Below are 17,253 nucleotides of genomic sequence, written 5' to 3'. Positions count from 1 at the left end.
TAGATAGATAGATAGATAGATATATAGATAGATAGATAGATAGATAGATAGATAGATAGATAGATAGATAGATAGATAGATAGATAGATAGCCAGATAGCTAGATAGATAGATAGATAGATAGATAGATAGATAGATAGATAGATAGATAGATAGATAGATAGATAGATAGATAGATGGATGGATGGATGGATGGATGGATGGACGGACGGACGGACGGACGGACGGACGGACGGACGGACGGACGGACGGACGGACAGACAGACAGACAGACAGACAGATAGATAGATAGATAGATAGATAGATAGATAGATAGATAGATAGATAGATAGATAGATAGATAATTATTTTCCGCATATATATATATATTTAAAATGAACATGTTGTACAAAAGTAATACACAAGGGTAAATAGGCTGTAGGAGTAATATTATTTGCAGAATATCAATATATATATATATATATATATATATATATATATATATATATATATATATATATATATATATATATATACATATATATATATATATATATATATATATATATATATATATATATATATATATATATGTATATATATATATATACATACATACATATATATATATATATATATATATATATATATATATATATATATATATATATATATATATATATATATACTGAATATTTAATCATACAAAATCGCTAATTAATCAATACCATTTGTGTTCTCCTCGAGTCTGTGGTTTGAGCAAACCATGGAATAAGGTCAGTTAAATGATGACGACACCAGCCATGACAGCTACCGTTTAAAGCACTTAAGAGTGCAGCGGGTTAGTAGGTCAAACCGAAGAGGGGGTAGCTGTGTTTAGATAAATTTCGCAAAAGTTTTAGCAATGAAATAATTTAAATATATGATTATTAGAACTGAGAAATTACAATACTTCCTAGTTTGCTTTAATCTTTCGTCCAAGAACGGAAGAGCTAAAGGAAGCGTGGCTCATGCTTGCCTGTGATTGGCTCGCTAAATGAATGACAACATAAATGGTCCAATCAGAGCTTGTTGCGAAGGTAATTCCGTCGCATAAGAGTGGGGTTTTATTTAGTTATGCAAATTTGAGCAGTTGCTCCCCTCCTCGAATGAGAGGCTCAATTCAGGATAGCCTCGGAGTTTTATAGCTCTTAATAAGATAAAAAGTTTTATCCGTCTTGCGGAATTCATCCAACGAGAATGATTCGTGATGTTAAAGGACAGAGCTACATCTGTGAAATGTGATGTTAGTGGCCAGGAAGTTATGAAAAGCCGGTAGTGTAAGTGCAGCGAACAGTTTCGCCGGTCGGGGCTGCTCTCTTTGTCTGACACGGAGAGTAGTCAACGCGTGCTCTTTTGTTTGGGATTTTGTCTTTGTTTTACAAGAAACAGACGATCATTGTTTTCGTTTAAGCCTCCTGAGGTTAAAATATTTGTTTAAAACATGCATCATATGAAGAAATATTTCACCGAGGGACTCATTCAGTTTACGATTCTACTGAGTTTGATAGGAGTTCGCGTGGATGTCGACACCTATTTGAGCGGCTACTTCTCGCCATTGATAGAGACAGATGGGGGACCGAGCTCGGCTTTTATACAGACCCCGTTTCACCACTACCGGGATACCGCAGCGGGCCATCATGTGCACCCAAAATGTCCCGAGCTGGACTATTTTTTCACCAGCCGCAGGCTTCTTAATGAAGTGCGAGCGCTCGGGTCCCCGGCCCGCTTCCCCACGCGTGTCAGCGCATGGCTTGTGCACCTGGTACCTGACGAAGGGTCTGATGGCGATGAGCTACCAGAGGACCCTGATAATCAGGAGGTAAATACCGAAAATCACCAGGAAGAGAACGACCATAGGGCTGGAGAAGGCTTCGGGCTGTCATTATCTCAGGATTGCACCGTTTCGAGGCCTTGCTGTGCATCCGGAGAACTTTCTAAAGAGGTATCAATAGTCATATAATGTTACACAGTTTCCATGCTTAAAGTGATATTTTGTTGCATTCTCATTATAAGCTACTCTGGTTGGCGCATATGGGTAACTTTAATGTTGTGTTATTTTGATGAGTTAGCAGTTAGCTTCATGGCAAACCCTATTTAGCACTCGTGAGCAACTGAAAGCGAAACAATAACTCATCCATTAATACACAAATGAGTTTAATGTTACAAATTAATTTAATGTGTGGCTATCTAGGTTTGATCTACCTGGTTGTATTGATCTGGTTATGGGCTTTGATTTTACTACTATGTTTTTAAACCCTCTGCTGCAAATTCAAATCCTTAATTAAGTTAAATAACTCGTGTTTTCAAAAAAAAAGTGTTTTCAATGTAAATATGTTTACTTGTTTGTATTAGGGCCTGTAACCATGGCAACAGTTACATGTGTCGATCATGTGTTTCATAAGTTAGTACAAGGGCCTTGAACAATGGCAACGGGCACAGGACCAGTGTCAGAGCATTTTCAAATTTTAACCATGTTTTAATCAATAATTATCCATTGCATTTGATCAATTTAGACGTGTTGTAAATGTAATCAATACCATCCCATTTTTATAGGATAAACCTGTCTAGATTCCGTCAGAGGTTACAGTATCATTTAGTCCAGCCCAAACTAGCTCTTTCTGAAACGTTGCTGGTCCTGCCTTGACAGAGCTTGGCCTAGTTTTTGAAATCTGTTAAGTCATGTAATATCCCTCTAGCTATATTTCAAAACATGTTATGCAAATATGAGTACTTTTTTTAACTGCCACATGTGTAGGTGAAGTAGCATATGTTTACTTAAAATAAGTGAAATCTCTATTGAAAGGGTAGCAAATAACTACTAATACATGTCTTAAACAGGTGCATAAACATAGTTTACTTAATCTTTAGATGAAGTTATTCCTGAATGCAAAGTTTTCCTAATTTTACAAATGTTTTAGACATTTATTTTGGCGTCTCATTTTCTTTCATTCCAGGAAACTTTAATGAATCAAGAGAATGAGGAGGAGGATGTCAAAGATGAGAAAAAGCAGGAACAAACCAATCCTTCTTCGCTGACTCAGAGCTCAGCTCTAGAGCATGAGGTAAACAAAAACAAACCTCACTACCTGATGAACTAGTCTTGTGTGTCTGTCAAGTTTAGTGTTAAACTTGAGTAATGAGCTCAAAACGTTACCTAACCGTATTCTGGTAACAACATTTGAATAAAATAGGTCTAAGAGTAAATCAGAACAGTTGAATCCTTTTATGGAAGTTATGTTTCTTAATCAACTCCACATAAAGATTTTTTTTTTCCTTTGCTGTTTTTTTTTCCCAGGATTTAGTGGTTAGTGGGTCCCTTCCTCCACCTCTTTCTGGTCTCGAGCTTCCTCCACGGTTGCAGGACTTTCTCTCTGACTTTGATGTAAGTCATTTCTAGATGCTTTGTGCTTCATTCATGTTTCCATTAAGTGCAACTATATGAATATAAATGTTTAATATTGAGTACTCTTCTTAAAAGAAAATGGGTTTTTAAAATACATTGGTCATTTACATTGTCTGTGTGTTTTTATCCAGCCTTTCAGTTTTCATGTAATGCTTTAGGGACAGTAAACCTATTGACTTACTTAAAATATAAAAAAAGAAAAAATGGTCCAGCCTAAAAAATGTTTGCCAATTTACAACTAAAATAAGAAGATCTAAAATATTGCAATCAACTTTGTTAAAGGGGTCCTATTTTGCCCTTTTTATGAGATTTAAAATAAGCATAGGTGTCTCCAGAATGTATCTGTGAATTTTCAGGTCAATGAACCAATCAGATCATTTGTTAAACCCTGTTGAATATGTCAATTTTGGAGTTAGAGGGAATTGTAGCTGTTTTTTTGCAGTGACTTTAAATGCAAATGAGGTAGTTACCCCCACTCACTGTTTAAACATCCACTTTTACAGCATTAAGCCTGATTTATACTTCTGCGCGCTGTCTCTGCCGGTCTGCATTAACACTTCCGAAACGCTAGTTGGCAGTGAGGTGTAAATGTTCCTCTGTGTCAAGTTTCTTCGCTACTTTTTTGCATTTCCTGAACACTTCCGGGATGTACAAGTGGCTCAAACTCGCTCATTTTGAGACAGGAACCGGCGGACGTGCAACAACTTTAACTATGAGGTAAACACAAAACAAAACTTTCCATCCGGAGCTCCTTCACGGGACTCCACACTTGTAAACAATCGCTCGCGCGGCGTCGCGCCATTCGCGCGCCTCTCGGTCCCGCCCAGACTCGTCAGCGCTACCAAGCCGACCAATCACAGAGCTTATGCTACGCGTCGTTGCGACGTGTAGTTACATTTTTTGAGAGGTGCACGTCAGTGACGGCGATGGCCACGGCGAAGGGCTATGCGTCAGCGCCGTAGCATACGCCGGTGTTTGACGCAGAAGTATAAATCAGGCTTTAGTTGTCACAAAAGCACAGCACAATGACACAGACAGCAACTCAGACACACATGAAGCAGAGAGCCACTCACAAATAGGGCTGCTTGATTAATAAAAATTCGATTTTGACTCGACCCTAAACACGATTTTAATTAAGCCTTTATATGATTCAGCCAATTCTATTTTCAAGATTTGGAGAGAAGGGTAAAGGCAGGCGCAAATCTTTTGATTGTTTTACATGCACTGCTCAGCAACATGGACACCTCTAAATAGTGTTAAAAGTGTTACATACTGTATTTATAAGGTATAATTCACCCAAAAATTTAATTTCTGTCTTAATGTAATGATGTATTCGCGGCCTCGAAATCACATATGAGCTGACGCACTGTTTGTTTACCTCAGAGCGGATGCGCACGCGTGCCCGTCATGTCAACTTCAGTGAACAGAACCTGCATAGGCTGTGAATAACAGCTAATAAAGTTGTAAATTATGTTTGAGACTGGCGCGTGAAGTTTGATTTGCGTGTATGTTTTTTTTTTTTTTTCTCAGAGTGACGGCAGATATGACAAGAACGCACGCGGCATTGAAAGTGCAGCCAGCGTGCGCATCATTTAAACGATCACATTTTAGAGTTATGATTACGGCAAGCACTTGATATGTTTTTTTCTTTCATGGCGAACACAGTGTTGTGCATAAAAAAATGTACTGGGTCAGTATAACTACTGTAGCCTATATAATGTTGAATATAATGCCAGAGAAAATCAGATAATGACAAATGTCTCATTTTATTTTATTGAAAATAATGGTCTAATATGGTTTTCAATGGCAAATGACAAGCAGATGTCTCAAACATAATTCAACTTACGAATTATGAACACAAACATACTCAGATGTTTTTGCACGTTTCCTCAATATAATTATAAATGTATGTTGCTGGATATAGATCCATTATGTTACTATATAAAATAAACACAATTTAATGCCCATTAACCAGAGTAAATTGTAGTTATGAATTACAATTTAATTATGAATTACATAGCAATTTTACAGAAAACGTGCAATGTTTTAAAAACTTCTTAACTTCTTGAGGTGCAGCTGATTACAGATAGTTAAAACCGATCTTTTAATCCCAGTTTCTTTGCAAATCCTGTCTTGTGGTTGTTATAATACACATTAATACTGAGACATGTTGATACATGCCTTCAATGAACTTCATGGGCAGGAAAACCCCACTGTCTGCTACATCATGGTGCAGTGGGCCTCAAAATATGTGGGATTTGGATCCCGGTTCAATGTTAAGACATCTTTTTTTAAAGTTGTTGTGACTTAATGTGTTTAAAACATTATACTCTATACTACAAAGATCTGTCCAAACAGTTTCCAAAGCTTAATTTTGCATGATAGGAGCCCTTTAGAATTAGAATGCACATTTTAATTTGTAGTTCATTGGGACAAATGCTGTCAGTAGACACTAAACAGCACTTTAAATGACCATAATAATACAAAATTAATTTTTAAAGTTTATTCCAAATGCCAGACCCTCTTTATAAAAAAACATTTTGCTAGTTATTATAATTATTTTTACTCCACAACAAATACTTTAAAAATGATAATTATTCAAAACAAACTTTTATCGATTTTTATTTTTTTTTAATTGTATTGTGTGAGTAATTTACAATATGAGATACAAACTATTTATAAAAAGGCAAATAATCCCAAGAAATGCTAGTAATTTAATGCAAATTCTATTTTATTATTTTTTTTTAAAGACAGTAGGTATTTAGGAATTAAGAAAATGGGGAACACTGGAGTTTTGTTTTCCAAGTTATTATGCATTCCATACATGTGGTATAAAAACAAAGTCAAACTAAAACAAACGGTATTTGGGAAATTTCCTATACAAATACTCTCATTCTACTTTCAGCACCAATCCAAATGTGTGTACACTGTATGTTTTGTTTGTCAACTGCATTAAAAAAAGCAAAAGTTGCTTTGTTAAATGCTGTAAGTTTCAGAACCTTTCTGTTGATTTTCAACTGAGAACATGGTGAAAGATTTTGTGTTCTATTTGCAGGATTTTGACTCCATAGTCCCCCAACACATGTCAGACTTAGAAGCTGACCTTTCTAATCCCATCAGCTATGATGTAAGTCTTCAAGATGCCATGGTAACCAGGGGAGATTCGGCTAATTGCAGGTCAGCATCTTCCAGAGCACAACTCTTCCGTTTGGAATCCACAAACTCTTCTCACTCAGACCCGCCTCACAGCTCAGCAGGGATTCTTTCTTCATCACTCTTCTGTTTGTCTGGGAACAGCTCTCGTAATGAAACCTCCTCGTCTCAGTTGGGAGGCTATCTAGATGAGGCTGTTTTTGAGCACATTAATATGTTGGATCTATGCAATCTTGGACAGATCAACCCTCAGATGCTGGATGACATGCAAGGCGACATGGACACTCAATGGATGGAGGATTCAGACTCTGGTCTGTCGTTGGAGAGCAGTTCTAGGAGTGTCGCATCGCCATCTTCATCATCTGACTCATTTGGTGAGGATGAGAGCGGAGCTACAGGCTGTAGCAGTGAAGTAGAGTCTTTCTCTTCAAAAGGTGGAGCTTGTGCAGCTTCTTACTATGATTGGTCACCTGTAGACCTTCATGAAAACATCTGGCACGATCACACCTATTCAGCCACACAGGCACATAATTCTACATCATCTAATTGGTTCACCGCTATCAAACAGGAAGTGATGAGCGAAGATGAGGCTGAACCTGAAGAGATGAGTCGTGATGAACATCGGGTGCAGGCATTGGGTCTTCCGTTTTCAGCCTTTCAGATTGTGAACATGCCTGTGGAAAACTTCCTGGAGCTTCTGGACAGGCAGAATCTGTCCGGTTCAGACGTTACACTTTTGCGCGATGTGCGCAGAAGAGGTAAAAACAAGCTTGCGGCACAGAATTGTCGCAAGAGGAAGCTGGATGCAATTGTTGGCCTGCAAGGTGAGGTTGAGGGCCTGATGGTGCAGCGGGATGCTCTCCTGCGTCAGAGGGACCACACAGCCAAGGCACTTTCTGCTACTGCAGAACGATTTGAAGCACTCTCGCGGACTATGTTTAGCCACATCCGGGATGAATATGGACATCCGCTTAACCCTGAGCACTACACACTGCACTGTAGTGCCAACGGCAGGGTGATGGTTCAGCCGCGCACAAACACAACATCAAGGACAATGAAAGGTAGCAAGACTGTAAAGAGAAAAAAGGACAAGAAACCCTAAAAGACTTTAAGTGTGTGTATGCATGCGTGTGTGTTTGCAAACAAATATTTTTGTTTTCTGAAAGGTGAGTTTTATCTTTGAGGTGAGATGTTATGGGACATTTCTGGCTCTTCTTTTCTCCTAAAAGCCATTCTGAACTCAAGTGGAGGGAAGAGAGATTAGTAGATATAAGGGATGCACTGATAGGATTTTTTGGAGAGGGCTGATACAGATTTTAACAGCCAATCCTTATTGCCAATTTTAATGGCAACTTGGCAAGTTATTTGAATGTTTGTCATTTAAAATAGATCACAATGAATTGCTGGTTTTGTTTTGAGCATTTTCATGCTCTAGCATTTTCATATTGATGAGAAATGAGCCAATAAATATTAACATCCCATCAGTGCACCTCTACTAAGTAGGACACTTACAGCATGGAAGAAGCTTTGCTCGCTTGCAGGAGAAAAAGTACTGAAAACACTGGATGTTGTGTATAGTAAGAGTGTGTATAGAGAGTATTTCTAAAAAGCACATTTGAAGATGATAAAAAAAAATCAAATCACTTTTCTTTAACTGTTCATTTAAATGGCATTTTACTAAGATTGTTTCCAGATGGTCACTAGAGGACCATGTTAAAAATGTGTGCTGCTGTTTGTAGCAGGGTGGAGCTTAAATAGATAGTTTGCTCAAAAATTGTTACTTGCATGACTTCATGTTGGTCCAAACCTTTATGGTTGTCTTTTTGTTTTGAAAATCTCTCACAATGGAAGTCAGTGGGGGCCAGTGTTTTTTGTCTTTATCTTTTGTGTGTGTGTGTGTGTGTGTGTGTGTGTGTGTGTGTGTGTGTGTGTGTGTGTGTGTGTGTGTGTGTGTGTGTGTGTGTGTGTGTGTGTGTATCTATCTTTGGGTAAAGTATCCCTTTAACAAATAACCCCATGAAAATTACCTTACTTTAATCTATTTGCAAAAAATATTTAGAATCAAATACAGGCTGCCAATGAAAATGTCAATAATACACTTCTATTAATGTGCATATATGACAAATCTGTTCTGTTCTTGTAAATTACTGTCACTTTCATTTGCATTTTACATTTATGCATCTGCCTAACAACAACAATTTAAATGTGTTCCAATAGCTTTACATGAAGGGTTTACAAAGTTGGATTGCAGTTTTGCTTTCGATTTAATTTTATTTCGGTTATTTTGGCACACTGTTTTTCGAAAATATAGAAGTGGTCATCTATGACATGAAGTCACTGTAAAAGAAGAAAGTTGAGCTAACATGGAGCTAAATAAAGATAAATAATTTGTGGTCTACCTCATAGGACAGTAGTCAAACATTATTTGAAAAGGCTTGATGAATTAGCAGATTAGTGTAAATGGTAATACTGGGCCCAAACTAACTTGTTTATTTCTTTTCTTGCAGAGTGGTTTGATTTTGTGTGAAAGCAGTTTTTCTATTCTGTGTGTTTTTGAGCTATTATTTGTTTATGTATGTGTGTGTGTAATGGGTTGGAATATTTTTACTTTTAAATGGGAATGTTCTAAATCTGGCTCTTTTATATCTTTTGGAATTAATAAAGGAGGACTGTTGAACCTTTTATTGAATTGTTGTTTTTTGGATTATTGTTTTCAGAAATGGGGGAGAAAATGTTTATACAGTGCTGAATGTGACAAAGCAGTGTAAAGTTAGATTTTGCACTGATTTTCAACTGCACATTGTCAATAATACATAGGCCTATCACAATAATCAACATATCAACTTATCGCACAACACATGGACATGACCTCAGTTATTTTTGGTGATTCAATATATATATCGCCCATAATAAAAACTAATTCTAGCAACATCTCTATCTCAATTGGAAGTGTCAGTATGATTAAAAACAATAGTGTTTACTATAAATGACTATAAATGGCATATTTTCATGAGCGTGGCGGACAACTGAAAATAGACCCGATATCGCAGCTTCTGTTTCTTTTTACCTATTTTTTTTTTACATTTATTATTATTTATTTAGGATATGTGTTTTCACATAAAAAAAAAAAAATATATATATATATATATATATATATATATATATATATATGTGTGCTTTGAAAAATTTTTACTTTTAATGTGATTATATTATCATTCTGGCATTATATAATGGGCGGCATAAAATGGTCTTAAAATGACAATAATATAATTTATTGCAATATATTTTGGTGCAATATATCGTATAATAAAAGTAGATATTGTGACAGACATAATACACATTTTAAAACTGATTCAGGATAATGCTGTTATGCAAGAAAGTGACTAACGTCACAATATCAGGCCTGAAAGCAAACAAATCAACAGGCAACACAATCAAAAATAAAGTTAGGTATAGCATGTACACTGCTTTTGAATGAACATTTTCCTGTATAACATATTTTTTTCATATATGTTGTTGAAGAATGTTTTTCTCCCATGTGAAGGAAAAATGATTGAGTGATGGAAGCAACTTTATTCATTTGGGTTCAATGAGAAATGTTATGTTTATTATCAGACTGGTGATCAATAAAAAAAGGGCTCATTTTACAACACCCCTTAGAGGTGGTATGCCGATCATGATTTTTTTTCCTACTTGAAACACACATTTTGCATTATAGTAATCTTATCAAACAAAACAATGTGTTATTTTTAAAAAGTCATTAACATTAAACATTAAATACGAGTGACGAGTGCTTAAGCATCACTTAGGGTCTATCAGTTGCCAAGGAAAACTAAAGATTCTTGTTCAAGCTTTTAATCTCTTACAACACAACATGAATGAAACACAATGTTTTATCTTGCTTTAGAACTGTTTGTATTTACTAAACTACAAGGCTCGACGCCAGTCCTATGATGCCATTATGCAACTGATGATGCTCAAAGTTGTAAATCCTTTTATTTAACATTAACCAGAGTGGTTTTCATTTATATGAGTGTCAAGCCTAGCTCTATTGGGGCTGAAATGCAAAAAAAAATAGTTTATTGAATGATACAAAGTGTACATTTCATATTGTATAACACAAACTAATACTACTAAAAGAAAAGAGTTTGCTAAAGTATGGCCAAATGGATGCTGAAGTCTACTTAACTGATTATATTTGAATTACATTACAACATCGATGCTGTAAAAGGAAACTTATCAAATTGAAAATAGTCACATAAAGCTATCACCGGAAGTTCATCATTGACTGCTGTGCATATAGTCCATTGACACCTAGTGTGCTTCAAGATGCCATCTTTATTTTTTAAGCTCAAATGTAAATAATAGAACACACAGGATTGTGGGATTTCTAGACAACAAAGGACACATCTTTGCTGCCTTTGAAATTCAGGAAGGTACCCTCCAATACAGGAAGCAAAGCAGAATTTGTCTCTGAATGCAATATTTTAGAGCTTTGCATGAAGCTGTAATTTCTCAGGTCAATGTGCTATGCATTGTACCAATTAATGCGACAAAACTTTTACTTGAGTATATGTTTCTGGCTAGATACTAGTACTTTTAAGTAAAATAATCACTCAGTGTTTGTACTTTGAGTAACATTTTTGAGTACGGTTTACACCTCTGCCTGTATGAAACTGCTGGTTTATTGAGAGTGAACGTGATCAATGCTAAGGTTTTTCCAGCATTGAGAATTACGAGCCAACCACCTTCATCAAATCTTCAACCACCTCCACCTTTCGACAATAGTCTGTCATGGCTACTGGCAGACCCTAAGTGATGCTCAAGCACTCTACATTTATTTAATGTTAAACTTTTTAAAAATAACACATTGTTTTGTTAACTCAATTGGTTTGTTAGTAGCAAGGGAAGATGCAACAAATAGCATTTTTGACTGTAAATAAAATTGTTAAAAAATATATTATTTTTTCTATAAACAATAAGGTAAAAGCATTCACTTTAAAATTCTCAAAAATAATTAAGTAATCAAGTAATATTACCCACAGCACACCTATACACACAGGAAAATGAACCCCATCACTCAGCAAATCTGAAGCTAAACTAAAACTGAGAGACATTTCAAAGCTTGTGTCTTCATCAGAAATTTTAGCTGAAACTTCACCAGAAATGTTTGTCTTTTTTCATACAATCATTGCTAATGTATATTTTCTCTAAACTGATCACTGTGTTTGCAAAAGATAGAAGGGTTTTTGTAGAAAACATTGTTCTCCTAGTCTCAACTAAAATTAGTTACATAAAAATTATTATTACTGAAAATATCAAGTGTTTGTAAGTTGTTCTCTGGTTTTGATCTCCACTGTATATTTTCTTACAAAAGAACAAACATTAAGAAGAATTGGATCCTCTGATTAGGCCTGTATTAGGATAATGCACAATGTTATTTTGATAAATAAAAAGATCTATTTTGAGTTAATAAAAATGACACAAAGTACAATAAATTTGTGAAACAATGGGTTTTGAATGTATAATACTTCCCCTCCAAAAAATGTTTACTTTTGTAGAACATTTACTGGTGTGCAAACTGACACAAAATTTAGAAGGAAGAGGCTAATCTTCTGGCTTAAAGTGTTGGTTTAGTTATTAAAGCAAATGTACCTCTTAAATAAGCTCCAAAAGTGTTACGTTCCTAAAATGGGTGCACATCACAAGGAAAGAATATTGGTGTAACCTATTGTGCAATCATCCCTTCCACAAAGTATAATTCAGTATTAAATTTTTACAGTTTCAAATACGAAGTAGCCTAACGCACCAAAAGTGGATTGACAATAGTCAGTGTGAGAATTCTCACCCCTGATAAGCAGGAAACTGCTGATAAGAAAATCTTAGTTGTCACTTTGAAAGTGATGAGGTGATAAGCCAAAGGGTCCCATAAGAAGTAAGTTAGGAAACTGGGCCTACCTTATTCCTCTGGAGTAATTACACCGTTTCAGTGCATGTACATTCGGAGGTTCCACTTTGTAACCCGTCGTGTAGTTCTTCCATATGGCAATGTAAACAGGGGCGAATTACATTTAGTGATTTGGGGGCCTTAAGTAATTCTAGCCATGGGGCCCAAAAGTTGTAAAATGCACCTTTTGTACTTTAATTTATTTTTAATTGATTTATTTTGCTTTTTTTATCACTTAATCACTCCTTTTTTTATATTTTGTCCTGATGCAAAATACATTACTAAACTCAAAACACTAAAATATTGTTAAATGCAAAAACATCTTGAAAAACTTTTTTTTTAATGATTTGTTTTCTTAAAATAAATTCACAACTAAAATTATATATAATCTATTTCTTTTTAAAACTAAATCTTAACCTAATTTGACTGCTGGACTTTTCCATGATTGAGGGTGGGGGTTACATTTGCACAGATGTAATAAACATTAAACTTAAAAAAAATTTACATACTCATCATACAATATATGATAGAAAATGATTTTATATATACTTTATAGGGATAATTTATACACTGTAAAAAGTCATTTTGTGGCCTTGTAGATTTCATTAATATTAATATGTACACTTTATTTAATGAAATTAATTTTCTGATTTTAGGGCATTTTTTTGCTTTGAAATTAATTAAAAAATGTCTGTAATAAAATCTAATCAATTTTATTATAAGAATTTAGCTGTTATTTTTGAATAATTTCAAAAAGAGAAAATATTAATTAAATCCAACGTGATTTTATTATAAGAATTTAGCTGTTATTTTTTAATAGTTTCAGAAAAAGAAAATATTAATTAAATCCAACATTTTTTTTTATTATGAGAATTTAGCTGTTATTTTTGAATAGTTTCAGAAAGAGAAAATATTAATTAAATCCAAGGTGATTTTATTAGAAGAATTTAGCTGTTATTTTTTAATAATTTCAGAAAGAGAAAATAATAATTAAATCCAACGTGATTAAAATGAGCATTTTCAGATTAGCCAGGGCCACACAAGTCGCCGGGGACCAGCTGCCCTCGCCGGGTAGACGAGTGATGAGCGCCCGTCATGACCTGGAGGTGAACATGTCAGCAATTTTCAAAGGACATTTATAAATACGCACAATCTTTAGAGATTAACAGCGGATTTGAGTTTTAAACAACTACATTCTCGCATGAACAACCGTTAAAACATTATTTCGTGGTACATTTAGAGCAATATTTGATTATTGTATTGGTTCTGTTCAATGTGAAATTGAATCTGATTGAACCGTCTTTGGGTTGAACTGTTTGTTGGGAGATCGGGAATCGTTTTATCGCACGTGTTCAAAAGCTTATAGTCATCAACATGTAATTAGTGTATAGTGTAAATACGTGTGACTGAGTTATAGCGTAATGCTAATCAATCGTCTCGGTAATTACACAAAAATGCAATTGGTTTCGGGTGGGATCCGACTCTTACAAATCACTTAAGTGAGCCGATTCCTAGAACCGAACCGAGTCACTCGACTCAAACAACGCCGACTCGCTTCACCAGACAACGTGTAGATGTCGCGGTCTCATCGGATTTATCGGTAAGTGTTGAAATGTCCAAGTTTGTTATATAACTAATTGTTATATATTTTTGTATAGCATGTAGTTCACCAAGTAACTTTAGCTTCTTTTGTCACGCTGTTTAGCGCGCCTATTTATAAACGAAGTTACCAAATCACTTTATTGTCACATCATCAGCAGCACGTGCGCTATGAGTGAAAAGATTAGAACGCGTGTTTGTAACGTTAATGCTAATTTCGTGGTATTAGAGAGTGTATGAGTTTTAAAAAGGTAATTTTCTGTTAACTTACTGTTAACTGTGTTCTTTTTCAGCACAGCATTGAGTTAAAGTGACCACAGAATAAAGTAAGCAAGGTAAGCACTGGCCTTCACTTCATTATAAACCTCATTATCAAACCAAAACAAAAATGGTACTGTCTAACACTATTTACTAATTACAACTTTTTATATTGTGTCAGAGGCAGAGGAGACACATCAACCAGCAAGTGTGTAACTTATCAGGAAAATGACTGACTGAATGGATGACTGTCTAGGTTGCAAGCGGGACATACATGTTACAGTTAAGTATTTCAGCTACAACATATTGTTAAATCACAGTAACCATCTTGCCATTAGTTGTAACTTCACAGTAAAATATAGTTAATTCTACAAGAGAATACGGTGAAATCACAGAAATGAGCCTTACTATACACCTTGAAGTCACATATGGCTGTAATTTCACTGTAAGTAAGTGTAAAACAAATCACAGTGGCTTACTGTGAAAGTAATACAGTTATTAGTTAGTAATTTACTGTTAATTAAGGGTCAAATATTTTACAATGTATAAGTAAAACTCATGTATACATTTTGTCTGTCATTCTGTTTTTTAAGGTGAGTGCTGAATTTGAGAGAGATGCCACTGTGCATTGTGGATCTTCACAGCTGCTGAGGAGCTCTTGGAGTAAGACAGAGATCTGAGACTAAAGGTAGAGTTTATGATGTTTATCATGTTTACAGTTTCTGACTGTTTGTCATAACATGCTAACAGATTATTAACATATTTACTCTTTTATTCATTTTTTTCTTACTGTTGCTCAATGGAGTTGGACAATGAAGAACCGACAGGATCTGAACGGCTTGTGATGGCAGAAATGTTGACGTAAACAGGGACCTTCTACAAGTGACCGCCTGAAGATACTGGCATCATCATCATCATCATCATCATCATCATTGAAGGTGTTAAAGTTCTTATAGACCTCATCTTTACCAGACTCAGGCAAACTCTGCTTTCACTCCGCCCAAAGCCCCAGCTGAACGGTTTTGGCCCAGTGTATCCGATCAGGCCCGGGAAGTGACTGTGGAAACTTGACTGGCCCTGGCTCGCATTGGCACGACTCTTGACTACATTCCCAGAGCTTTTGTCCACCTGGGTTTGACCTATGCATTTTAACTGTGACAAAGAATGGTGTTTTTACAATAGACTGTCTGGTTAACGCTGGAAGATATTAGAGGGTAGTATTCCCTCTACTGTGGTGTCCTCTTTGCTTCAATGAATCTGCATTATTCTGGCAAATAATACCTTTCATGCATTAAATCACATAAATTTCACTCTAAGTCTATTGTTTTAAATAATATTGTTTAATGTCCAGTTGTTTGAAACTGCTGTTTAAAAAAAGATGATCAAAGTCCTTGTTAAGATGATCAGTTTGTTTAAATGTACATGTTTTATTGTGTATTATATGATGTATTGTCTATTGTGAGATTGTTGTTACTCTGTATTGTGGCTTCACACTGCTGAACAGGCTCCACTAATTTGAGCTAAATTTAATTAAATTTTACTCAATCCATACTTGTTTACTTTAATTAATATTATTGCTTGTAATCTGTTGCCAAAATTTTATTGTGTAGATATAAAGCATTATTTTCTAGAGCTGATGACCAGGCTCCACACTTTTTATGTTAAATCTAAATAAAAACATTAAGTAGTTTTCATTAACATTGTGTAGGTTTTTCTGTTCAATTTAATAAATATTTTTGTTTCAAATTAGCTAATTTCTTTAAGTAATTTTTGCTTACTTAATTTAAATGAATAATTTTAAATCAGTAATTTTAATTAATTGTTACTCAATCCATATATGTTGAATTTAATTAATAATATTGCTTGTAATCTGTTGCCTCAAATTTATTGAGTAAATATGGGGTATTATTTTTTACAGTGTACTTTTAGGTATTTATTTTGGGGCCCTCAGATTTCCTGGGGACTTAAGCGCCTGTTTATCTTTTTTATTGTTTATTGCTTATTATTATTATTATTATTGTTTATTGCCCCTGACTGTAAATTAAGTTAAAACTAAAAATTGTTTTGTAATATTTTCATGTTCATGCCAAATAAAAATCGCATTATCACATGAATAACTTGTTTGTTTGTTAACTGCGTGAAAATCACATGCAAGTTATTTTTTATTATACTACGAAGAATAAATTAATAGAACAAATTAAAAAAAAGTCTTAATTTAAAGTAATTTAGTTGTTTTAATCAAATAATTAAATTATTGGTCTTTTGGTCAAATTGAATTACACTACAAAGGATCTAGGGGGATAGCGGGGTAAAGTGAGACACTTTTTACATTTTTACCCCTCTAAGCTATTTTCACCCACATGTTCCTGGATTAACATCTGTATATTGATCTTTAAACAACATTCCAATCAGCCAATCAGAATTAAGGGGTACATTTACCGTTTATGTTCAGTTTAGGCTTATGATTATGTTTATGCACTTCTGATGATTGTTATCCAACTTATTCCCCTCTGATTTTGAGAGTAATGTACAGTTATGGCTGGGTTTAGGGGTAGGGAATAGGTATGGATTACAATTTCCAACAAAAATGATGCTCCAGGATAAACATAGATGTTGATCCAGGATCAGATCGTACTTGGCAAAACCATGATGTGCGTATCTCGTCATCCTCAACTTCCTTAACCATGCAAGTGTAATAAACGCTTGTGTTTTTTGTTGCAAAGTTATCTATGACAAAGTCTCCCAAAGACAGATTTGTGTTTCTTGGACCACTACTCTCATCCTTAGAGCTCATTTCATCAGACACATTATCAACTAAGACAGGGACATCATTTTTCCCAGAGCTGCTAACTATGATTTTGTTTTTGGTTGCT

At 35.0% G+C, this 17,253-nt stretch overlaps 1 protein-coding gene and 1 long non-coding RNA gene across 2 annotated transcripts; both read left to right on the top strand.

The window, feature by feature from the left end:
• Window positions 1-1,098: 1,098 nt before the first annotated feature.
• On the top strand, window positions 1,099-9,265 carry nfe2l3 (nfe2 like bZIP transcription factor 3). Its single transcript, NM_213231.3, is given in 4 exon segments — window positions 1,099-1,962; window positions 2,975-3,082; window positions 3,316-3,402; window positions 6,479-9,265. Coding segments are annotated over 4 exon segments (1,896 nt in total). The 5' UTR covers window positions 1,099-1,461; the 3' UTR covers window positions 7,679-9,265.
• A 4,794-nt stretch (window positions 9,266-14,059) lies between these two features.
• Window positions 14,060-16,494, top strand: LOC103911055 (uncharacterized). The gene is made up of 5 exons (XR_015516687.1): window positions 14,060-14,123; window positions 14,416-14,457; window positions 14,562-14,662; window positions 14,974-15,068; window positions 15,186-16,494. It is a non-coding gene; the product is annotated as an uncharacterized LOC103911055 (long non-coding RNA).
• Window positions 16,495-17,253: the final 759 nt, after the last annotated feature.

The sequence above is a fragment of the Danio rerio genome, chromosome 19 (assembly GCF_052040795.2).
Source record: "Danio rerio strain M-AB ecotype USA chromosome 19, GRCz13ab, whole genome shotgun sequence".
In the NCBI taxonomy this organism is placed as follows: domain Eukaryota; kingdom Metazoa; phylum Chordata; class Actinopteri; order Cypriniformes; family Danionidae; genus Danio; species Danio rerio.
This window is presented reverse-complemented; position numbering and strand designations above follow the sequence as displayed.